Genomic DNA, 24,859 nt, shown 5'->3' on the forward strand with positions numbered 1-24,859 from the left:
ATACTGATTGCTCACAGTGGTCGAGCGGTCTGTCCACATTCGCGCCCTGATTCACTGTGCACGTCGAGGAAATCCGTGGTTTTTCTCAGATCGTCTGGAGGCTTGCGGACGGTAGTCAGTGTCCGCTGTGTGTCTCTCCTTAAATCTATCCCATCATCATCCCTTATTAACCGCCTTGTATCCCCTTCTCTCCTAAACACAGGAACTGACAGACCGGTGCCTCATATCTGTATGGATTGCCCAGGGAGAATCGTTGTGTCTGTTGAAAAAGACATGCGAATAAAAAAGACGGCGGCTCGCAACCCAGTGGGATCTTGGTCAGGTAAAGATAGTGGTCAAAGGTGAAAAGACGCACGCACGCACGCACGCACGCACACACACACACACACGGACAGAATGAAACTGACTGAGAAGGGACCTTGATAAAATGGTGCGTGCGTGCATGGCGTGCGTGTGCGTGACATAGTGACTTGTGAGCTTGTAGATCTGTATTTTTGTTGCACATTTTGAACGTTGATAATATGATCATCACAATATCGATATCAATGTATTTTGTCCAAAAAGTAATATTGTGGATATTTTGACTCTGTCGTCTGGCCCTAGTTTGTTTGTATGTGTGCGTGCGTGCCTGTGTGTGTGCGTGCATGCTTGTGATGAATGTAACCTTCTCTCTCTCTCTCTCTCTCTCTCTCTCTCTCTCTCTCTCTCTCTCCCTGGCTGCCATGCTGTGGCAGGCCGGTGGATGATGAAGTGATGGAGATGTTTGGAGACCATTGTGATGCTGGTTGGCTGTTACTCTGGAGCTGCCATCTGCCGGAAAGGTCAGTTGCTAGGGGACGGTTCTCCTGGACCCTGTCTGCCTTCCAGCTGCCATCCTCCTCTCACCACCCACCCACACGCACGCACCACCACACTGTAAAACTCCTGAGTGTTTCAAGGTGCTGTTAGTGACGTTGTTTTAGTCTAAACCAGGGGTCTCCAACGTTTTCAGGCCAAGGACCCCTTAGTTGAGAGAAAGATGAAGCAGGGACCCCCACAACCCCTTTCATAGATTCCATATAGTTTCATCGTTTGACAGCACAATCGTCAGTGTATTCTGGATTCGTGTCAATTTGTGTTTGCAGATATTTAACCACTTGAACCGTCAATACTTAATAAACTTGACCTTTCACTCTGTACTGCTCTTTTTCTCCTCTACACCAAAGCTCCTTGCCGAAAATAGCCGATCTTCAAGCTCACAACGCCTCGCAGCGTTGTGTTTTTTTCTCTAGAAAAGAAATCTCTTTTTGAGAATAAAATAAAGGTTTCAATCAATCAAAAACAGAGAATACACTTAAAGGTGAGACACCGATTTCATCCGATCAGGAGAGAGAACCCATTAACCAGCCTAGATGGAACACTTCCAGTTTTGACAGGTTTTTCTGGTTCATCACATCCAAATTGACTTGTTTACCCTGTATAGTATACTATGAGTTCTCACTCCTGTCCTGATTTAATGAAATCGGTATTCAGACCTAAGAAAGTATGTTCAGTGTCTCCCCAGCTCTTTAGACAGTTTGCTAAAGAGCTGGGGAGACACTAGTTACTGAAAAGAATGCTCTAGTCTATAGCAATGATTACTGTGGGAATGTAATAATAATATCTGGAATTTATATAGCACTTTTCTGAGTAACCAAAGTCGCTTTACAAGCATGTGTGTGGGGGGGAGGGGGTGCTGGGGAAGAAGGTAGGTAACAACAACTTTATTAGGGGACAAAAACTAACTTATTTGAACAAATATCACTTACAGTAGTTTTAGTATACAGTGTGCAAATGGATACATCAAGACAGACTTTCACATTCATACTGTATGTATTATGTAACAAATTTATATGTAACATACACGCTTTCTCTTTGCTGCTTCTGAACTGTTTTCACGTCATTTCCATCCAAGACATTTTACTCCCCTATCTGTTTCTGCTCACTAAAATCATCGGTGTATGATTTTCCATAACTTCAGACAAAGAACATTGCAGCTTGAAAACCCCTTTTACTTTCTAACACGATAAAGCTGCATATACGTTAACAGCGTGCATAACAGCCTTGTGGTTATGTAATGGTTGCACGCAAGTGCTGTCGGTGATTATATCAGGGGTTTTGAGGGCTACCTCTGTCACAACAATACCCTAATTAATTGTGACTTTGCCCGCAATTCAATTATGGGATTACAGCGTAATGGTGATGCTGAGCAGTAATCATAGAACTGTTGTGCAAAACAGAGCAGGCCCAAGCCACCGCACATTGTCCATTACAATCACACGGAGCAGCCTCTCATTCAGTGTGGTGACCCAAATCCAATTTTGCATTCATTATCCTATGGCCTTAGAATTAACCCCATCTCCACCCAACGAGCAAACATCTTTTTTCCACAATTTAGCTGGAATTTTAATTGGAAACTGTTGTGTTTCTATTATGGTATATCATCTCTTATGTAAAAAAAAAAAAAAAAAAGAAGCATCTGGGTCCAGGGGTGTCGCACCATCGGCCCTGGGTACAAGGATTCACTGCGGGCCCCCTATGAATGTTCTTCATAGGGGGAGGGGTTTTAACCCATTTAGACTGGGAATGCATTATTACGCATTATTTTGTGCTTTAACTATTGAAAAATATCAGATATACAAGCTCACAGCGCAGTCTTGGAATATTTCAAATCCAGTTTTCCAAGTTCCAGGGACCCCCCCAGAAGCAAGATTTGAGTTACAATTGTTTGCTTAAAAAAATACATATATTCAACGATTTGCACACATTTTCCCGACTTTTCAAAAAGAGCAGATCTACAAGCTTGTATATCTGCTATTTTTCAATAGCTAAAGTATAAAATAATTAAAGGAGTAGTTCACCCCGAAAGTGACTTTTGTTTCTATTGATTACTCATGCCATGGAGAGTAGAGTTCAATAATATTTTTGGGTTTTTGTCACATTCCTAAGACAAAAATTTGATTCGAGTAAATTTATCCCCATTGATTCCGGATGGGGACCCGTTTCTAAACGGGTCCCCATCCGGAACGAAGGGGGGTAAATTTATTGTTATCACATTTTTGTCTTAGGAATGTGACAAAAAACTAAAAATATTATTGAACTCTAGTCTCCATGGCGTGACTAATCAATGGAAAAAAGGTCATTTTGGGGGTGAACTACTCCTTTAAGGCCCCTCCACCTTGGGCCCTAGTAACTCAGTCCCACTTGTGACGCCCCTGTCTGGGTCGCTGTAAGGAGCATAATTTTGGCCACTGAAAACGGTGCCCTGGCTGGGGCTTGAACATCAACGGCATCACGTTAAGCAGCATTGTGTCATTGTTTGGCCCAACATGGACCAGTGTGGTTTTGTTTTAGGCTATTATCAAGTTACTTAATTAGCACTATTATTCAATTGGATTTATACAACCCTTGGCCCCAGTGGTGTAGGTTAGTGGTCCTATAAAGGCAGCATATTGCTTCAATTAACTTTTTTTATGGGCAAAAATGGGAAATTGATTAATTCCGCGAGTAAACTGACCGTGTAACAATTAGCAAGCCTGCGGAGTCAAGGCAGTCATTAGGATGACAGAGAAGATGATCAAGTCCCTTTTAAGTAAAAATCTGGATCAATAGAATTACACCAATAATATTAAATGGACTCACTCAGCCATCAATATGGGATTTTGTTAGTATAAAGGATTTAAACAAACAATGAATACCACAATTTTATATTTTTCGTTCTTTCTTTTTCATTCATCCTTTTTCATGTATTCTCTTAATTTTACGACCCCGAATATTAATTTTTTAGCCTGCTCCTCTCTTTTTAGCCTGACCTCAGACAGATTTTATTTTGTATTTATTTTTTACGGGTGGAGAGCTGTTGTTTTTGTTTGTGTCTTTCCCAGCCTAGCTGCCTGCTCGCCGCCTGGCAGCCCCGTGTGTCAAAGGTGGCAGTAGCAGAACAGACTGTGGGAACAGCCGGTTGGCCTCCCTCGGTCCCCTGCTCCCCAACCAGAGGGGCAGCCATCAATCCAGCACTCCCCCTGCCTCACACACACACACACACACACACACACACACACACACACACACACACACACACACACACACACACACACACACACACATAAAGACAAACACGCAAATGCTCAACCAAACACACACACACACACACACACACACACACACACACACACACACACACACACACAAAAACAGCCCACAATGCTCACACCCTCTCCCAATAATCCACGGAAGCAATTTCATCTCGACTCGGGTGGCGGCCCATTGTCGCCAGCCCTTCAATCTTTCCTTATTAACTCTCGCTTTGTCCCGCATCCGAGCTCCTGGACTCATCTCTCCTACATTCCGATCGGTGCTGCTCCCAGCACTCCCAGGCAACCTCCATTCCCTAATCCCGCTGCCCCCCCACTGCCACCGCCAAGCGCCACCACCAGCCCCCCCCCACCCCCACCCCCCACACACACACACCAATTCTTTCTGCCCTTTTTTTTTTCTCCTTCTCCAACCTGCCGATCACCTACTTACAGAGTAAGGTAGGGGCATTAACTCCCTGGGTTTTCTGAAGGCAGAGTGTGAGGGAGGGGTGGGGTTTAAGGAGGGAGGGAGCCACAAAGTGACTCCAGCCTGGACAATTAGAACAATGAGCCTGGCCGGTAGGGGACTAACTCGCTGCGTCACGCCTGGACGGTGGGGTATTTTGTCGGTTTAATGAATTGTCCGTCAGGCCAGGGCCACATCGCAGGCCGCGCAGGGAGAGGCCAGCAGGGACCTAGACACTAAGTCGGTATTTATTACACTGCCTTTGTCACTAATTGAGCTAATTATCACTGACTCCTCAGCACTCCCACAATGACGGCTCCCCCACCTCAGTCTCACCGCCTGGGATTTGAACCCTGCCTTCCCTCCTTCGCTTCCCTTTCTCTCTCTCTCTCTCTCTCCCTCTCTCTCTGTCTGTCTTTTATCTGTCTGCCCCTGTTGCTCTCTTTCTCTCTCTTTCTCTTTCCTCTGTCCAGTTCTCGCCCTGGATAGTTTTATGGGTGATTTATTCATAGATGCATGCCGGTGTTGTGCCCCAAGAATAGCCGATCTACAAGCTCACACACAACGCAATACGCTGGGACACGTTGTGCTTCTAGATCGGCTGTTTTTGGTACCCGGCACCAGCGCGCAACAATGTATAATGTGGCTTTTAGAGTGCTTTTCCTTCTATTCCTTCTACACTGTAAGGTAAATCATTACGTCCTGGCCTCATGCGCCAGTCATACAGTCAGCCAGTGGTGATGATGATTGGTGTTGCTTTAAACCATTTGTGTGCGTGACCCTATCATTAATGTCAGTTTTCCAGCTCACGTCTTTCTGTTTTGGTAGGCCTCCCTCCCTCACATGATCCTACAGCTCTGTATTTTCATTCAATTAGCTCTATGTCTCTTGGTCCTCTTATATCTTCCCAACTCCATGCTCATTCCTCCGAAGAGATCCTCTTCTTACTCCTTAATACGTGGACCAATTTTAGCCCCGTTTCAGGGTGACCCACGTAGCTGTGTCAGTTCATCACACCGCCAAAGCAGTCTCTCTCTCTCTCTCTTGCAAAACAACGCATTTTATTCTCAGAGTCCCATGAAAATCTGAATTTGGACAGTCCCATTCCTTTGTCCTCTGTGCTAAGTCGCACTTGTCTGTCCTTCGTGTGACACTTTGACTGCTCTGGTGGCAGGACCTTTGTGCTGCTGGGTGTGTGTTGGCGGGCTGAGTGTGGCTATGCCGTGCTCTGGCTGGCTGACCCCCTCTGCCCCCGTACTGTGCTGCGGTGGGGCTGGGGAGAGAGTGCACAGAGCCTTCCAAACTCCTGTGGTCAGGCCTGGTTTCCAGGGGCGGGGGGACTGTGTGTGTAGGCTTTCATTATTTCTCATATTATTTCTTTATTTTCTTTCCGACTTTAAGTAAATGAAGCAAAAACATTTGGTGCCGTAAAAAACCCTAGTGCTGCACGAAATAAGTTACTTTGTGTGATATGCGGGAGGGAGGCTGCGTCTGTGGTTATGGATGCTGGGGCCGTTTTTTGCAAGTTGGGCTGGAGAAAGAGACTACTCTGGCGATGGTAATAGGATTAGGCAAAGGGACACCCAGGGATAGGCTTATATGCTCACTTGGTTGGTTGTCAAAATGATCTCAAACACAGAAACTATGACTAACGTAATGGTGTCTTTTGACAGATTCACAAGGGGAAACTGAATCGAAAATATAAACTTTATTATTCTATTTTGACAATACAAAATAACCTTAAACTAAACATTTTGAAGAATCCTAAAAATGGGCTTTCTTACTTACTTCTCTCTATAAACAGTATAAAATCCTCAGAAATAAATATTTTGTATTTACACTAATGCAACAACAGCAAAAAAGAGAAGTAATATTCAGTGCATGACACAAAAGTATTTTCAGAGGAAATAAGCAGAGAAGTAAGAACGTTCACTTTCTTGTCAGAGTTGGTTCTTCTCTTAACAGTTTTGTGTACAGTAAATTACACCAAATGTGAATAAGCATAGATTCAAAACATCACCTGACTTAATAATAATGACAGCATATTCTCCATCCACTGGCAGGTGCATAAATCGTCCCGTCAAATTGCAAGTAACTTCATCATAAATATATTCATATTTATTTATTTATTATGTACAACATTTTGGTTCTCTTAGCTGATATACGTTATGATTTCCTTTGCAGATGCTATAATAATACCGCACTTGTCACAAAATGTTTTATCTTAATAACAATAACATGCCTAGATGTTACTGTTGACATCTCGCAACAAGTATTTGTTTTTTATGTCATTGTGCCTCTTATATAATGTCATTATGACACGGCTGTCCCTCTGCAGGCTTTGATTTAGCTCTGCAGGTCTCAGTTTGTTGTCGCAGCTGAGATCGGACACCAGTTATTATTTGTATCTCGTTGCACCACAACATTCAGTGTATTGATAACTACATTCAATTCATTAGTTTGCCTTCAGTGAGATTTCCTCTGCGGAATTCCAGGTTGGCGACGTCTAGATTTCTGTTATGGTTGGACGCGGCAGGGTCCAGCCATTTAACGTCAGGACCATTGCTGTGGTAAATGGCAGAGTGGTAAATCATGGTTGAGGTGTAGCTGACTCCAGCGCAAACTAAACAAAAGCGGTGAATGTGGTGAGTTAAAGAGGAAATCATAAGGGGTTGGGCAGAATCCAGGGCCTAAGTACATACCAAATGGGAATGTACGGGCCTATCCCAGGAGATAAACTTCACGCAATTTTATGTGAAAAAAGCCAAACCTTCAGCAAAGGAAAACAAAACACTGATGTTTAGAAATACCACCCTCTTGTTAGAGTCCTTCACCAGTTTATGAGAAGAGCATGTTTGTGGGTTCTATGGCCACAAAAACATCTGTCAGACATTGTGTCCAGTTCCTCTTCTCTCCTCACTAGGGAAAAACAGAGTATAGTAGTACCTTGAAAGGTCACAGCCATGGAATCTTAGCCATCTACACCCTCAAATCCGGAAAGTGCAAAAACAGACACGGAAGGGTCCCTTTTCTTTTTTACACTTCTAAGTTAAATGAACATCCAGGATTTTACTGTGTACTTCCATTAAAATCTTTCCTCAACTAGCTAAGCTATTGAGGCATGAGGATTGGCTTCCATTCTTCATGGCTGGTTGTAATATTCAAAATACCCTCTTTTTACCGTCAGGCACTGATACTCACACTCACAAACACACACTCACTTTTGTACCCTGTTTGTATATTTGTGCTTTTATCTCGCGTCCCGTTTTGAAAGTACTTGATTGAATTTCAGTGCCAGAAGTAATATCCCTGTATCAACATACCCGCCTTGAAGGTTTTCACACTGACAACCTCTACCTATACAATCTCACACTGTTGTGTGTGTGCTAGTGTCATCATTTTAGCTAACTATGCCCTGCTTTTTTCATGTCTAATTTATGCTCCAAAAACAGCAAGATCTACAACACAACAGGTCGGGATGTGACACATTGTGAGCTTATAGATTGGCTATTTTGACATGGGACACACCGTACGACGCAAGTACAGGCTCAAGTCTTCCTTCCTCCCCACATACACCTAGTTGTTCACGTGTGATCATAGGCACTGGTGTAACGTCAGTGTGCTGGTGCAGTTCAGACAGCTGACATGACAGCACCAGTGGAACGTGCAGTGGCAACGTTCAGTCACCTTCTCAGTCCGGGTTTTGAACCCACGTCCGCAGCACAGGAGCTCACACCCGTCCAAAGCTGGCGAAGAACTGTTGCAAGTTCTCCCAGAGGTGCCCAACGTGCCCGTTTTGCCATTGTACGAGCAGAAGTTTGGCGATTTCTCAAAGTAGACCAGGTCCCTGGTAGAGGGAGGCTTATGAGCAGGATTCTCTGGCTCCAGGTGGCGGGGGTCGGCTCGGTGAGAGGCGCGATTGCTACCCTTGTTAGCGTAAACCACTCTGGAGGCACCGTCAAATCTGTCCTTTAGGAAGTCCCCTACTGCACGGAAGCTGGGCAGGCGCATCCAACAGGTGCGCACGGTGCAGGAGCCAGACATCCCATGGCACTTACACTCCTGGCGCATCTCTGATGATACTGTCTGGAGAGAAGAGCAACAACGGCTTACTGATGAAATCTTCAAAACCACACAGATATTGGATTCCAACCTGTGGGTCAGGACCCCCAGGAGAGTCCCCAAATTATTTTGGGGGGTCCCCAGATGATTAACTTAATGTGCCACATTGTTTTCTCACCCAACAGTAAACAAACCAACATAAAGTTTAAGTGTATAGATGCCCGGGTATCTGCACGTGACAATTTAAGGACTTTTTAATACCTCTAAAATGACAAATTAAACATTGGCCAAATTGTCAAATATTAGAGGCAGAAATTGTGAAAATAGACGATCTACATGCTCACAACGCCTCATGTTGGGAGGCGTTGTGAGCATGTAGATCGGCTATTTCCACAATAGAACCATGTTATACAAAATGTAATGCCTCAACTCTTGCCTCAACGCTCGTCAGGGCGGGGGGTCCCCAGTTAAAATATGATTATTTTGGGGGTCACGGCCTAAAAAGGTTGAGAACCACTGCTTTAAAACCTCTGACTTAATATGTGGCAACTAGAGAGTCATAGAATCCCTCACCATTCTCCCTGCCTCATTGTTGTGCAGGTTGATGAGGTAACGTAGGTCACGGCCTCTCTCGCTGGAGTCCACAAATTCCCGGCTGAACATTCGACCAAAGTCCACGTTGTCACTGCAGCCTCCCCAGTGCCAGTCTGGTCCTCCGGGCCCCCGGCGCCGGTAGTCACAGGTGCAGGACTCTATGGCACCCTCAGAGCAGGAGCGGGCCACGGCGTGGGTCACCCCTGCACTCGTGATGGCAAACACAAACGCTGTCTCTCGGCAACCTGAAGAAACAACGGAAATTCTGTTGAGAATCCGATCCAGCCTTTTTCGGAGACGGATAATGCCACGCTATTTCCCCCCGAAACACAAGCATAATCTATTCAACACTGTAAAATATTTAAGGGTCTTCAACAGGGGGTCTGGGACCCCTATAGGTTGTCCTCAGAGTTACTACAGGGGGTCTTCCAAATCTTTGTGTGATAGAAGCCTTTTTCTCCTTTATGCACTCACTTGAACCCTAGTGTGCATATTCTGAGAACTTTAGCCAAAAAAGCAGATCTACAAGCTCACAACGCCTCACACTGCGAGGCGTTGTGAGCTTGTAGATCTGCAATTTTCGGCAAAGAGGTTTGGTGTAGAGGGGGAAAAGAGCAGAGCAAGTAGTGTGAAAGGTCAGATTTATTAAGTGTTGACGGTTAAATATCTGAAAACACAAATTGACATGAATCCAAAATACACTGATGATTGTGCTGTCAAACAATGAAACTATATGGAATCTATGAAAAGGTCGTGGGGGTCCCTGCTTCATCTCTTTCTCAACTAAAGGGGTCCTTGTCCTGAAAACATTGAAGACCCCTGCTGTAAAATATGTAAAGACAAGGCCTTTTTTTTCTCCTCCAAATGCCTCCGAGAGATTCCATGACATCCTGCCCAAAATTCGCCCCAAAAAAGGTTGCCTAGCGAGAGAGACAAGAGAGGCTCACCGCGGTTGACGATTTTGCCAAATACTGCCGGGCTGTGGGTGGTCGGACAGTTCCAGCGCCGGTTGCGGAACTGCCACTTGCACTCCTTTATGGCCGTGTGCAGCCCAGCGGCGATGGCGTGCAGGATGCCAGGGTTCTGCCGAATCAGCCGACGCTGGCGGCGGCTCAGCAGGGCCAGGCTGGGGTCCAGGACCAACTGCACGTTCTTGGAGTTGGTGAGAAGGTTGGCAGAGGAGGCCACGTTCACAATGCCCCTGGCAAAGCAACGGCAAAATCTTGAAGTTAGGGAAATTGGCACATCGTGCACGTCGCGCTTTCTCTGTAAACCCCTCTTTCAAAATTGGAGTGCCTTGGCATGCCGTGCACGAAGTGCATACACAATTATAGTTTCATAATGATGAACAGTGACCTCAGCAGTTCACAGGAGACAGGGTGTCGTGGAGTCAGAGGTTTCACGACACACTGTCTCCTCACGTTCTCTGAACTGTTACGCTTCGAAAGACGGTTTCAGGCGTAGGAAATTAAAAGTTCATGCTTCATAATCCATAGAAATCAAACATACAATCAAATAATTATTATATTTTTTGTTGGCAAGATTTATTCTATGGCCCATTTTGATATTTAAATATTGTTCATAAATGTTACGCAAAAGAATACATAATAATGAGGTTTCCTACTGATTGACACTTTCCAACAACGTGTTCTGCCTGTGTGGGTTGTTAACTTGTGTTATGCTTTTCTTTAAGTCAAAATCTCAAAAGAATTGGAAACGAAGTGGTAAAAATAACCTGTGTCTCCAATGGAACCGATGTAGTGATTATTTCGTCATTACAAGCTTTTGTTAATACTTTTCATTGGTTAAATATATATAAGACCCACAGACAAACATTTTTCAAAAATAGAGAAAAATAGAAACATATCTACAAGCTCATATAACGCGTCATATCGCAACACGTTGTGAGCAGCCTTTTTGCTACTTTTGCATGACAGCTCTTGTATGATGTATCAGACCATTCACATAAAAGGTTATGGAGATACAGTGACAATATACTGGACCGGGGTCCCCCAGGGCGTTATACTTGGTCCGCTCCTATTTTCCCTCAATATCCAAGTCCCAATCTCAGGGTTCACGTGGTTAAACGAATTGCGATAAGGACCCGGGGGTTCTCCATTCCTATACCTGCCATTCCTACCCACTGTCATTCCTACTGAGGTTAGGGTTAGGGTTTGGTTTATGTGGTCACTGCCTCCGTAGGAATGGCAGTGCGTAGGAATGGCAGGTTTAGGAATGGAAATATTAGCATCAAAACCTCCACCTCCTGTCAGTGAGTGATTGGGTCAGTCAGTCACGCCTCATGTCACGCTCCATCATGGCACCACACTTGCAAATTAATTCTGTCCTTGTCTATTTTTTGTCCATATATGGAGATCCCTGATGTCATCAATATTAACTCATTGAGTGCCAGCCTATCACCACTAGAGGGCGCCCAGTGACCAGAGAATAATAGAGATATGCTGGTAATGCATGCCCAAGCCCTGGAGCCCAAGCCCAAGCCCTACTTGCCTGAACACTTTCCTTTGTGCATGTACAGGAAGAGGATGAAGTTAGCTTGAAGTTAGCTATTGGCTACCAAGCATTTTAGAAGCCTTATTTTCGTCAACTTAGCCATGATTAAACCTTGCACACCTCATGCATGGGAAAAAAACAGAGAAGAATGAGCTCTAAAAAATCCAATGCAATCCTGGATTGCATTGGAGTGGATTTGTGCAGTTTGTTCACAGCTTTCAAACAAAAAAATCCGATTGGAAATCCGTTCAGGCATTCTTGAGATAATCGCCATTATGTTTTACATGTAATGTAAACAAAAATGGCTGCCCTGTATGTTAGATGGGGTTGTATGGGGGTGGAACATGCAAAATCGCGATTGAAATCATGTTCACCAGATTTGATGGGGTCCAAAAAAAAAAAAAAAAAATTCAAAAAAGTTTTTTTTTTTTTTTTTTTTTTTAAAAGCCCAACTTGTTCGGGATCGGCACTCTACGATACGCTAATAAAGCCGAACTAGTTCGGGATTGGCACTCAATGAGTTAAGCCCATCTGGGGATGCCCATATATGGACATATTGTGTCAGTCTCATTCTCATGATACCGCAACGCAAATAACAGTTGCAAATGAATTCCATCCTATATCCGATATATAGAGATTTTATGCCCATATATGGACCTCCCGCTTAGGGTGTCTTACTAGTATTTATTTCCTCATCAGTGTTAATTACTCAAAATGCATGCAGAAACATACTGACTAAATATCAGTGCCTCGACCCAAACTCTTAACATTGGTGGAAGTTAGCCCAGTGTCTAAGTGTTGGTGGCTCATTTCTCAGTTGGTTCATGGTTTGGCACACTAATAAAATGATCCTTGGGATAAGGATTTGGAACATACTATAGAGTTCTATTCAGCGAGTACCCACATTTGTTTTTTATGTCATTCATTGCATTTAGATAGGTAAGTAGGTAGATAGGTAGATAGGAAGATTGACGGACGGATGGACAGACGGACCAATGAATGGATGGACACAGACACACAGTCAGACAGTAGATAGATAGACAGAATTACAGGCTTTCTTGATTATCCTACTTTCTTGTTACCTTCTGAATCTATATATTGTATGTTTATTCTTATTCTATTCCAATTCATTTAAGGCTTTTGAATTTTTCCACAACAAGAGTATACCTTGGTATTATCTCTTTTTTAGACTGACTGACTGACTGACTGACTGACTGACTGACTGACTGACTGACTGACTGACTGACTGACTGACAGATATAGATAGATAGATAGGGAAAATGGCGCTCTTTCGACCGGAGGGTTAGCGACTCACTCCACGGAGGTTAGGGTGAGGGTTAGAGTCGGGTGTTGAAAAGATGACATGTAGTAACAGCGACACGCTCCCAGATAGAGAGATCATTTTGAGAAAAAAGAAATGCTATTTGCTCCAAAGCGACTGCAAAAGATTGCCGCTGTTTGTTTCAAAAAGCTTTATACCCTGTATGTATAACATGTATAAGGAAGGACACAATGTGACATAGCTCTGTTTACTCAATGCTGTACGCCGGTATATGCGTTCCCCATTTTCAACTGTTTTTATTATATTTTGACACTTGCTTTGGCAATGTAAACATATGTTTTCTCATGCCAATAAAGCTCCTTTGAATTGAAATCGAATACATTATAGTGTCAAAGTGTCCTTGAGCAAGACACTGAACCTACTGCACCTGATGAGCAGGTTGGTGCCATAGGCCTACATGGTTTCTTCCATCTGTGTGAATGAATGTGTAAAATTGGATAAAAAGGTCACCACTCACCATAATATAATAAAGGCTAAATGATTATCTTTTCTTTTGTCTATATTTTATGTATACTTTGATTTCCTTCTGAAATAAACTTGCCTTGCCTAAGGGCCCACCAAGGGCCCATACTTAATCTTTGATATCTTTAGCATTTCAGTGTCAAAACATTGGATTCCTTTATATGAAATTGTAAAATGGCCCAGGGTCTCCTGCTAATAATTAGCTGGGTAAACGGTGCAGTCTCAGTCTCGTGGCTGACCCAGCCAGTTGTGTGGTGGAGACTTTGGAACATTAATAATTATCCCATCTTTTGGATGCTTACTTCATTCCTTCTGTATAGCTAAGCTCCCCTCTTTGTGGTATCTTTTTCTCATTGTTTTCTTGGCAAGGACTGTTGTAAGCTAATGTTTTGAATTCGCGTATAATCGCAACCTCAGCGTGTAAAGTTAAATCAGGAGTGTGCGCCAAATCCTCTCTCTCGTTTAATGACATCGGAGAAAACTGGAATCGAGTCATTATGCAGTGTCTGGAGTTGTTGACGTATAAGTTGGAAGAATCTTTCGAATTTCGTTCATGCCTATAATTGAACAGAACGCAAAAGTATGACATTCCTTCATTAATAGGCTCTATTTTGTATGAATTTTATATTTACCATACTGGCCTATATCGAAATATGGACAAATATGCGATTTTTAGAGCTCATTTTGTTTCGGCATATTAGAAGAATACAAGCCTGGATACGACCTGGGTATGGGATTGCTTTCAGCCATGAAATAAATCCATATTTAATTTATCCCACATTGGACTAAAGATTTTTGTCCCGTGTTCAAACCACACTGTCCAAATGACAGGGAGGGAGAGAGAAGAGAGAGAGAGAGAGAGAGAGAGAGGGAGAGAGAGAGAAGAGAGAGAGAGAGAGAGAGAGAGACCGAGAGAGAGAGAGAGAGAGAGAGAGAGGGAGAATAAACATTGGCGACCACGTTCTCAAAATAAGTCAAATTGTCATCATTGCCCACTGACATTTTAAATTCATTTGATATCGAATCATCATTTCCTTCATTGAATGAGGCGAAAACACTAGATATGGTTGAGTTTACGCGCAGTAATTGGGAAACGATGTCTAAATCCCACAAAACCTTAATGGCCCTGCGGTTGGTGTTTATTTTTTTTTCTGGACAGAAATCGTGAAGGTTGCCAACAATAACACATTATCCTCCCCGTGCAGCGTGGAAGCGGTGGAATGCGTTGTTCTTTTTTTTTTTTTTGTTAAACCTAATTCGGCGGTAACAACTGGGGGGTCTTTCAGCCAATTAAACGCAACATAGGCTAGTGTCTCATTAGTAGCAGCGTGAGGGCCGGGCGTTGAAATGAGCGCAGGGAGGCCGATAATTGAATGAATTACATCACAACATCACACACTAATCAAGTCAACTCACCACCACCGGCCGCTGTTGTTGACGGCCCCCGTTCCTGAGAGCGACGACACCAGCAGCATGCAGGCCGCCTTCACCCCCAGGAGCAACGCCAGGCTCCTCATGGTGTCTGACGTTATAAAACACATGGAGGGAGAACAACATGTCAAACTTTAGACCAGTGTTTCTCAAACTTTTACATTTCAAGGGCTGCCTTTAACTCTGACAGACAGTGTACAAAAGGGTCCATTTGGTTCCATTTGTACAGTCAGAGTTAGGCTACAGACTTACTTGTGTAAAGGGTCAGTTTAGACCCCCATAAAGGAACCTAGAGAATCCTTGAAATCCACTTTGAGAACCACTGCTTTACACTGTGACTATATTTTATAAGTAATAATCGTGTAAGAAAAAAGAAGAAAATATGCAGGCTATATACCAAAATAATTTGACCGCCATCCTCCCATTCAAAGCAATACGTTAAAGTTAGGCTGCTATAATAAATGTAGACACCAAAAATGTAGACACCAAAAAATAAATGATGAAAACGAGGTAATTCACTAATGGTATTAATTGCCATTCGTAATTACAATCTATAAAAAAAATAGCATATATAAATGGGCTATTTGTCTTATCTGTTGAATTATCAAATGGTCACATTGCAAGGTGTTTTATAGGCTATACTCACCTCACCAGCTTCCAGTGATAGGACTTGGTCAAAGTGGGGGTAAAGGGCAGTGGAGTGCAGCCTAATTGACTAAAATTAATTTGCCGACGAGACAGGCAGGTCAGGTTGTTGCTGAGGATGTTCAGTCAGTGTCCAGGCAGGTTGCAGCGCGTCTCCTCTCTCTCTACTCTGTCTCTCTCAGTGATGCTCTGCACAGCGCGTTGCTGAGCGCATTGAGGGACAGTCCCGAAGACCTGATCCCCCCGGTGACTGATAGGCAACACATTCTTGTCTTATTGAGCGCTACGAGGGGAATAAAAAAGGGATTTGCTGCTCTCATCTCCCTCTGTCTTTTTTTTCGGACCCCCTTTCAATGGGATTGGAAGGAGGGATAGTTAATGCTCTTCATAGGGCGCACAGTGGATAAAGAAAACAACCGGACAGAGAGAGGAGGAGGAGGAGGAGAAAAAAGGGGGCGATCCGCACAGTGTTGCAGCATATTAGGCTACTTTGTGGAAGATCCCACGGTAATCAAAGAATCGATGGCATGTAAAACGCGCAACTGTTAATTTCCCACTGCTGCTGGCCGCCGCGCGCTCTTCCATATCCAGTCCAGCTGCAGTCAGTCAGGATGTCCTTCTGAAACAGTGTGGTGCATGTGTTTGTAGAGAATGATGCTGTGATGTGAGTGTGTTGTGTGTGCGTGTGAGTGTGCGTGCGTGCGTGTGAGTGTGAGCGTGTGAGTGAGTGTGCGCCGTGCAGACAGTGCTCCTGCATCTGCTGCTCAGGGCTGGTGTCACGGTACAGTACAGTTACAGCGGAATATGAGCCATCTAAAAACTGCCCTTTTTACCCGGTGGTTGGATTGCTCCCTCTAAACCGCGTCTCCTCCTCCTTTCTCCTCCAAAACACTCGTATACATTCTCAAGATGTTTTCAGTGGCTAAAAGACGTTTCCTCTTAAATGTCCTGCACCCCCCCCTCCCATCCCATCTATAGCAAAAAATGATCATCAGGTCTAAATTATTGTGCTTTATTCCCATCCATCCCACAGTGATTGATGGACGCTCTAAAATGGATGTTTATTGAAAGTTTCTCTATGGCAATTGCAAAAACGTTTTTCTTAATTCCTACTATATTATTTGTCTGCAAACACACATCATATGCGCGGCTTTGGCAGCGCGTTTGGTTATAGCAGCGCTGCTGCGAAGAGGACGACTCTAAAAAGTTTTAACATGAAATATGGTCTCCAATCAGAGGTTTGATGAATGATGACCAAAGAGAGGAAGGGAACGAATAAGAATAAAAACCATTCCAAACATCTGGCCTGCAGACCTCCCTCGACGCTCACGCAGCAGTCTAATCATAGCCTGAGAGAGCCACGGCGCATGCATGCGGCATCTCCATCTAAAGTCCCAGACTGTGAGTAAAATGTCCCCACATTTCTTGTCACTGACTCAGTCTGAATGTTTCACTATTTCACACATACAAGGGTGACATTTATCTGCTAATTTGGATGCCCCATCCGCAACCCCATCATGTTACAGTTTGAATAATCTCTCTCTCTCTCTCTCTCTCTCTCTCTCTCTCTCTCTCTCTCTCTCTGTGATGACAGTAAAAAAGGAAGTGTGCTTTTGTAAGAGGGGCTTTAATGACAGCCATCCTTACGTTTATACTCCGGCCCTAATAAAGGTGCCCAAATGGGTTTCCTGGTGCAGTCAAGCGACACCGAGCAGATTAGAGCTTCAATCCGGATAAAGAGGGAGGCCTTTTATATACAAATCAACTTCAAATCACTTTTTAAGCCACTTAGATATACACGCCAAGGCAGAATGCTAATGCACTTTTCATTGCCGCAGCTTAGTGGGGAATGGAAGGAGATTAGACGGAAGAATTGGTGTCACTATATGCGCACGGTGTTTGAGGGGGGTCTTAACTTAATTTTATGAAAGAAGAACCCCTCGCACAATCGCCATGCTGCAGTTGGCGTTTTTTTTTCTGCTAAAAAAAATCGAATCGAGAATAATTGTTTAAATGGGAGATGTGTTTTTTCCTGTGTCCCGACCTGTTGATCAAATCCGCGTGAGTGTCAACGTGGAGCTGTTGACTGTTTATTTAGATCCTCGTTAGGGTTCTTGATTTATCTTGTGTTGCGCGAGCAACCACTTCGAGGCCTTCTCGGGCATCTGGTTCATAGTGATTTCTGAGCATGAAAGGCGCGAAGTGTCATAATAAGAGTGTCTTAGTTTGGCACAAGGCATTGAAGGCAAGCATGTCAATGGCAAGGTGCCAATAAAAAGAGCCTGCAAAGTGTTTCTGTGCATAATTATTCACATGAAGAAATAGGCTATAGGTCTAATAATAATAATAATAATACATGCATTTGATTTATAACACAGTTTTAAAAAAATGTTTACAATTAAAATCAAAGTGCTAGGCTACAGATCTATTAAGGCCTTACTGGGAATATTTCGTTTAAGTGCGTCAATATGTCACAACTTGGCAAACAATTAATTGGCTAATGATGACGGTGATGGCTGACGATGAATTATAATCTAATTTTAGAGCGTATTCCTTGCTCTTAAATAAAAATAAAAACAAGACTTGATTCAGAGGAGCGAAGTTGTTTCAAACACAATAATAAAGAACAGACGCGCTGATTGAGGTGGGAGGAACGGGGGAACAGATGACGAGAAAAAAAAAGACCCATGCAGCAGCATTGTTGGAGGGTCTGCAGCGCCTGCCTGCTGCTGCCTCCCTGCCTGTCGTCAGGGGCGTCACAAGGGGGGGACTGAGTTACTAAGGCCCAATTGGTGGAGGGGCCTTAATTATTTTATACTTTAGCTATTGAAAAATAGCAGATCTACAAGCTCACAGGTGCCGTGCTGCGAGCTTGCTTATTTTTGAAAAGTCGTGAAAATGTGGCCACATCTTTGGATATTTTTAAGCGAATATTTGTGACTCAAATTTTGCTTCTGGGGTTTTGATTGATTAATTGAAGACTTTATTAGAAGTTTGCATAGGAAAAGGTACAGTTTCATGACGGTACAGTTCACTGGTACAAGGTCTACTAAAAGGAGATCAAAGACTAAGCTTATTTCCATAGGACTGGGGGGGTCCCTGGAACTAAATATTTTGAGATGGGGTTCCCTGGCCAAATACATATGATTTTTGGGGTCCTTCACATGAAAAGGTTTGAGCACCACTGACAGAAACATAGTTTTAGTAGTCACTCGGTGCCGCGCTGTGAGCTAAATAAATGCGTAATAATGCGTTCCCAGTCTAAATGGGTTTAAACCCCCTCCCCTTATACGAAGAACATTCATGGGGGGCCCGCAGTGAATCCTTGTACGCAGGGCCAAGAATTTGGTGCGACACCCCTGCCTGTCGTACAGTGGAACCAGGCAGGCAGGCAGCAGTCCGCCCCTCCCCCACCGCCTCCCTTAAACTAACTCAACCCTTTATGGACATTCGTCTTCTTTATGAGAACTTTTTTATTTTTTTCACCTCCAAAAAGGCAGTGGTGTAAAGTAACTATACATTTATTTTACTCCTGTAGATCACAATGCATACGCATTGTGAGCTTGTAGATCGGCGATTTTCTAAAGATTTACAAAATACTTTTGTACTTTTAATCAAGTTTGACTTGTGTAACGGAGTATGTATACAGTGCAGTATTGGTAGGCTACTCTTTTACTCAAGTATAACAATAGTACTTTTTCCACCACAAGCCCGCCAGCCATGACATGCAACACAATTTTCATTGTTTCATAATTAGAGATGTTCCTGCTATAGTGCAGAGGCGTCAATTGGGTATGGCAAGCTATGGCAGCTGCCATACTTTGGCTACAGGGGGAAATAATACAATTTACTTTTCATCGTGCCTGTTGCTGGTATGGCAACATGACTGGTGTCTTGTACGCGCGCAAGACACCAGTCATGTTGCCATACCTTAGCTTTTTCCGAACTGCCGCCGCTGCTATAGTGTCCAGTATTCCAGGATATCCCAGAACTATTATCTTGGACTTTAGACGCTCCTTTGGGGAAACTGCATGACGGATGAGCTGCGCCGCGCGTAAAAGGTTTGGAAGCGTCATTTTACGCTCGGGTGGATAGCAGCATCCCCAAATAGTATCGTGGTCAAACTGTTGATCCTCTCTTTCATATTGGGCAATATTTTACAAACAACCGCCTGTAGAGGCATCTCCCCTCCCCTCTTTCTCCCCCCCCCCCCCCCCCAGACCCCCTCCTCCTCCACAACACTCGCCCCGACATATTCTGTTCCCCCGTCTTCAGTCTTCGGTCGTTTTCGAGGCGCGCATCGATAAAAACCCTGCCTGCGCTCTTCTTCAATTCTTTGTGGGAACAGGATTATAATACCATTGTTTTAATGTCACGCCGGGAAAGAGGCTTACCAAAATGGAGCTATCATACAAACTCCGTTGGGACCAATTCCTGATTTTGACAACGGCACTTATGTCACCTGCGTTAACGTAAGTGCACTTGAGGAGCGCCAGGAGAGTTGATGTTACAGGCTTACATGTGCGTTCTTCCGACCACTAGGCAGAAACTATATTCAAAGTTTTCGTGAGGTTATGGGTTAGGATATACTGTAGCTTTTTATAGATTATTCTTATTTAGATTTAGTCAAAGTAAATACACTTGTTGTCCTGTAGAGAAAGTGTTAGACTTTTAAAGCTTTATTTGGTTTAATATTGTAACAGACAATATCAGTGTTCCAGACATGGGAAAATATCAGAAATGTAGCCTATGTTTTTGAAATATTCATGTACAATATGAATACAGTGTTAAACTGTGCTTGTTTATAAGTGACACTGGGACATTGTTATAGACTTTTATTTAGAACTTGCTGAGATGGGTTATCCAGTTTGGTATTAAATCCAACCCTTTGACCATAGTTGGGGACATTTCACAAAGTCTGATAGCTTGTAATAATTTATAAAACACCAGTTAGGAAGGATGCTAATATAATATTATTTTAAAAACATTAAGAACATTTTACCACCCAATCATTTCTTGGTGACTTATGAGCTCTTGACTACCTGTAATGAAGTGTGTGTGTGTGTGTGTGTGTGTGTGTGTGTGTGTGTGTGTGTGTGTGTGTGTGTGCGTGTGCGTGTGCGCGTGTGCGTGTGTGCGTTCATGTGTGCCTGCTTGCCTGTGTGGGCATGTGTGTGTGTCTGCGTGTCTGTCTGTCTGTCTGTCTGTCTGTCTGTCTGTCTGTCTGTCTGTCTGTCTGTCTGTCTGTCTGTCTGTCTGTCTGTCTGACTGACTGTCTGTCTGTCTGTCCCCCTCCCCCCCCCCCCCTCTCTCTCCCTGCAGGGTGCTGTGTAATGACATCCTTGGCCTGAAGGTGGCAGGAGATCCAGTGCTGACCCCCAACTCTGTGTGCTTGCGGCTGGCGGGCCTCACTAAGCGTCAGATGCGCCTGTGTGTTCGCAGCCCAGATGTGACGGCCTCCGCTCTGCAGGGCATCCAGGTGGCCATTCATGAGTGCCAGCACCAGCTCCGGGACCAGCGCTGGAACTGCTCTTCACTGGAGGGCCATGGCAAACTGCCTCACCACAGTGCCATCCTCAATAGGGGTGAGAGGAGCTGGGCTGCTGGTGATTAAATGTGTCTACATAATGGGGGGATATGAGAGGGAAGCATGGGGAGGAGGCATGGTGGAGGATATTCTTCCCTTAGTGCAGGGTTCCCCAATAGGCGGCCCGCGGGCCATTTGCGGCCCGCGGGGGGCTACTGTCTGGCCCACACCAACCCCAGTAATAATGGTGGTATAAGAGCAGCAACAACACTAGTATATCGTCGTTGTCGGGTGGACATCTCGTATCTACAAATTTGTACGTTCTTTCGCAAATCATACAAGGCTGTCGCACAAAAGTAGTGAAAACAGCAGATCTACAAGCACACAACGCCTCTTGTTTTCACTAGTTTAAATCATTTTTAATATGATAAATTCAAAACGAACGGTTTTGGACATACAAGATTTTCACCTGACAACGACGAAAACTGTTGCTGGAGTAGTGAGAACACCACCGTCGCCCCCTGCAATGTTGTGGCCCTCGGCATGGTACCCTAGACATAATTCGGCCCTTTGGGAAAACTAATTGGGGAACCCTGCCTTAGTGTTTCGACATTCCAACAGGATCACTAACTGAAGCACGTACAATTAGTGCAACTGGGCAACACAGAATCAGAATCATCTTTATTGTCACATCATCATGAGTAGTCTCTGTGGTTTTTGCTTATATGTTACTGCTCTAAAAGTGCAGTAAATAAAATCACTGATAAATGAGTGTTACAACTGGTCAGCCAAATTAGATATTAACACTTGGGATGTCATTATTTTTGTAATTTTTTGGATACAGAGTGCTGCCATTCACTGTGCTTTATTTTGAAGAGCCCCGGAAGCCACGATCGTGTCCATGTTGTGAAAATTCACTAAATCCGGATGTAGACCGGGATGTTTACTTTCACACGGAAATGAAAAATTCTAACCGCGGCCGACCGTCGCGGCCCAGTGTCGCTGGGAAAAAAAGCATTTCTCTGCGATCGCAGCGTTTTTGGAGAAAGATTCTGAGATAAAGCCGTTTCTTTGCAGCAGCAATGAACAGGAGCCTATGGAGATTACACGCTTCCTGTTGACGACGGTCGAGTTGCATCATGGGATATGACTTTTTTTGCTCACTAGCCGCCGCCGCAGCATCTGTTTACCTGGTTACCATGGTAACCAGCTAACACCTCCCTGGACGTGATAACGGGGCTGTGGCGTTGCACCGCTGTAATTCTTATCACGTCCCTGGACATCGGAATTGGCATCGGAAGTGTTAACACTAATTGTCTGTTCTAGAGGTAATTGTTTAACCCCCAAAATCACAAAGTCTAATTTGACCTTCGGGATGCACAAATAAATTGCGTGTCCAAAACCATAGTTACTGCATACAGATCAGCTATTTTCAGAGAAGAGATAATGGTGTGTAGAGGGAAATTCTGGCAGACCCAGGTTAAAGCTAAAGTATATACCGGTAGGGTTTAAGTGGTCTAACGATCCTTTGACACATTGTTGGAGCGGCGGAACAAAGCCATCTTTCTCTCTCCGCTGCCAGGTTTTCGCGAAAGTGCCTTCTCCTTGTCCCTGTTGGCGGCGGGTGTGGCACACTCTGTGGCTTCGGCCTGCAGCATGGGCAAGCTGCGGGGGTGTGGCTGTGAGGCCAAGCGTCGCCTTGACGACGACAAGATCCGGCTGAAGCTCACACAGCTGCAGCTGCAGACCCTCCAGAGGGGCGGGGTGAGCATGGCCAAGGCAGGGTCGCTGCCCTCCGAGTTAAGCTCCCGCCACGGCGAGCTGCCCGCCGGCCTGCGCTCGGCCCACCCCGCCACCCTGCTCAAGCCGCTCCCGGACGAGCTGACGTCCATGCAGGTAGGGGTGGGCGATATGGTGATAATTATCATTGAGGCGATACAATGTCTCCACGATATGCCTTTTCAGAGATATCGTACATCGTGATACAATGAGGGAGCCTTGTAAAAAAATCCTGTTGAATTTTTTAAAACAGAGATTCATTGCAGGATTCATTTGAACCTGCATTTTGGTCTAAATCAGTAGTTCTCAAACTTTACAATGTCAATGTCTCCCCTTAACTCTCACAGTATACAAATGAAACCAAATATTTGGTTTCATTTGTATACTGTCAGAGTTACATACTTGTAAGGGTCAATTTAGACCTTCCCAAAAGGAACCCAGAGAGTCCATGGACCCCACTTTGAGGACCACTTGTCTAAATGGTCAAAATGTACCCCTTTTTCTTTTGGTTTTTGTTACCTTGTAGGTGGTTGTACTGTTAAGTAACTTGTAAAATAACCATGAAAAACCAACATGAAAAAGAATCGTGATAAGATCGTGTATTGTGATACAGCTTGGAAAAATATAGTGATTTTCCATATCACCCACCCCTACATGCAGGAGACCTGGGAGTGGGGCGGCTGCAGCCACGACGCCCGCTTCGGGGAGCGCTTCTCCAGGGACTGGCTGGACTTGAGGGGGTCCCCGAGGGACATCCACGCTCGCATGAGAATACATAACAACCGGGTGGGCCGACAGGTGAGCCATCCTGTCATCCTTCCACAGTATGCGTTCCATTGTTATGTTTGTTTATTTGACGCGGACATCGCAATGACATTGGATTAAAGTGTCCATTGCACGTGTGCTAGTTTTCAACACCTGTCCAATTGTGTTCTTAGCCTTCCGTTTAACGATGCGATCACTCAACAAATAGTGAACATAACGGATCTACAAACTCATGATATGTCACAATGCGATGTGTTGTGAGCTTGTAGATCTGTTATGTTATTTTTGTTTTTTTATTTATATATTTATAAATATTTGGAGATTTATTTGAATTTTTTATATTTTCTTCTACACTGACATACCCAAAATAGTGACCCCAGGTTGAGCGGTGCAGTTGTACATACCATACAGTACATGCTCAAAACACATGATCACGCCTGGTCTCTGAGTAGGCCTAATCCTCTTCCTATTTTTCTCCCTATACACAGATAGTCACAGACAACATGAAGAAGAAGTGCAAATGCCACGGCACGTCAGGGAGTTGTCAGTTCAAAACCTGCTGGCACGTATCCCCCGAGTTCCGACTGGTGGGCTCCCTGCTCCGGGAGAAGTTCCTGGCAGCCATCTTCGTCAACTCCCAGAACAAGAACAATGGCGTCTTCAACCCTAGAACGAGGAACGGGGCAAGCGGAGGAACGGGGGGCCCGTACGGGGGCCGCCGGCGAAGCATGTCCCGGGAGCTCGTGTACTTCGAGAAGTCCCCGGACTTCTGCGAGCGCGAGCCGTCCCTTGACTCCTTGGGCACACAGGGACGGATCTGCAACAAGACCAGCCAGAGCATGGACAGCTGCAGTTCGCTGTGTTGCGGCCGTGGTCACAACATCCTGAAACAGACACGCAGCGAGCGCTGCCACTGCCGGTTCCACTGGTGCTGCTACGTGCTGTGTGAGGAGTGCCGTGCGACCGAGTGGGTCAATGTGTGCAAGTAGAGACTTTGGCCGTTACCCATGCAGGACTCAAGATGGCGAGCCTAATCCTTTTATTCTCCCGAAACACGCACGCACAGCCGTGCACCCTCTGAGTTTTTGGGTGTTTGTTTTTCCCCTTGTGTAAGTCTCCCAGAGAATCTGTTTATCCCCTCTGTCCTTTTATTTTTTTGGTTCTCGTTCTGTCATCTG

At 44.5% G+C, this 24,859-nt stretch overlaps 2 protein-coding genes across 3 annotated transcripts; one reads left to right on the plus strand and one right to left on the minus strand.

Annotated features, from left to right (window-relative positions):
- Positions 1-741: 741 nt before the first annotated feature.
- On the plus strand, positions 742-24,670 carry wnt10b (wingless-type MMTV integration site family, member 10b; the record flags this gene model as incomplete). 2 transcript variants are annotated; one of them, XM_080733346.1, is made up of 5 exons in its annotated part: positions 742-821; positions 20,933-21,195; positions 22,720-23,033; positions 23,577-23,714; positions 24,170-24,670. In XM_080733346.1, 5 exons carry the CDS (start codon positions 754-756, stop codon positions 24,668-24,670), a joined length of 1,284 nt encoding a protein of 427 aa, XP_080589472.1. The 2 variants fall into 2 exon arrangements, with proteins under 2 accessions (XP_080589472.1, XP_080589471.1); XM_080733345.1 differs by lacking the exon at positions 742-821 and adding an exon at positions 20,009-20,082.
- On the minus strand, positions 8,155-15,054 carry wnt1 (wingless-type MMTV integration site family, member 1; the record flags this gene model as incomplete). The annotated part of the gene is made up of 4 exons (XM_080733347.1): positions 14,951-15,054; positions 10,164-10,417; positions 9,196-9,461; positions 8,155-8,646 (listed from the first exon to the last, which is right to left on the minus strand). Exons 1-4 carry the CDS (start codon positions 15,049-15,051, stop codon positions 8,155-8,157), a joined length of 1,113 nt encoding a protein of 370 aa, XP_080589473.1. The 5' UTR covers positions 15,052-15,054.
- Positions 24,671-24,859: the final 189 nt, after the last annotated feature.

This window comes from Nannobrachium achirus, assembly GCF_963921795.1.
Source record: "Nannobrachium achirus genome assembly, chromosome: 9".
Taxonomy (NCBI): Eukaryota; Metazoa; Chordata; class Actinopteri; order Myctophiformes; family Myctophidae; genus Nannobrachium; species Nannobrachium achirus.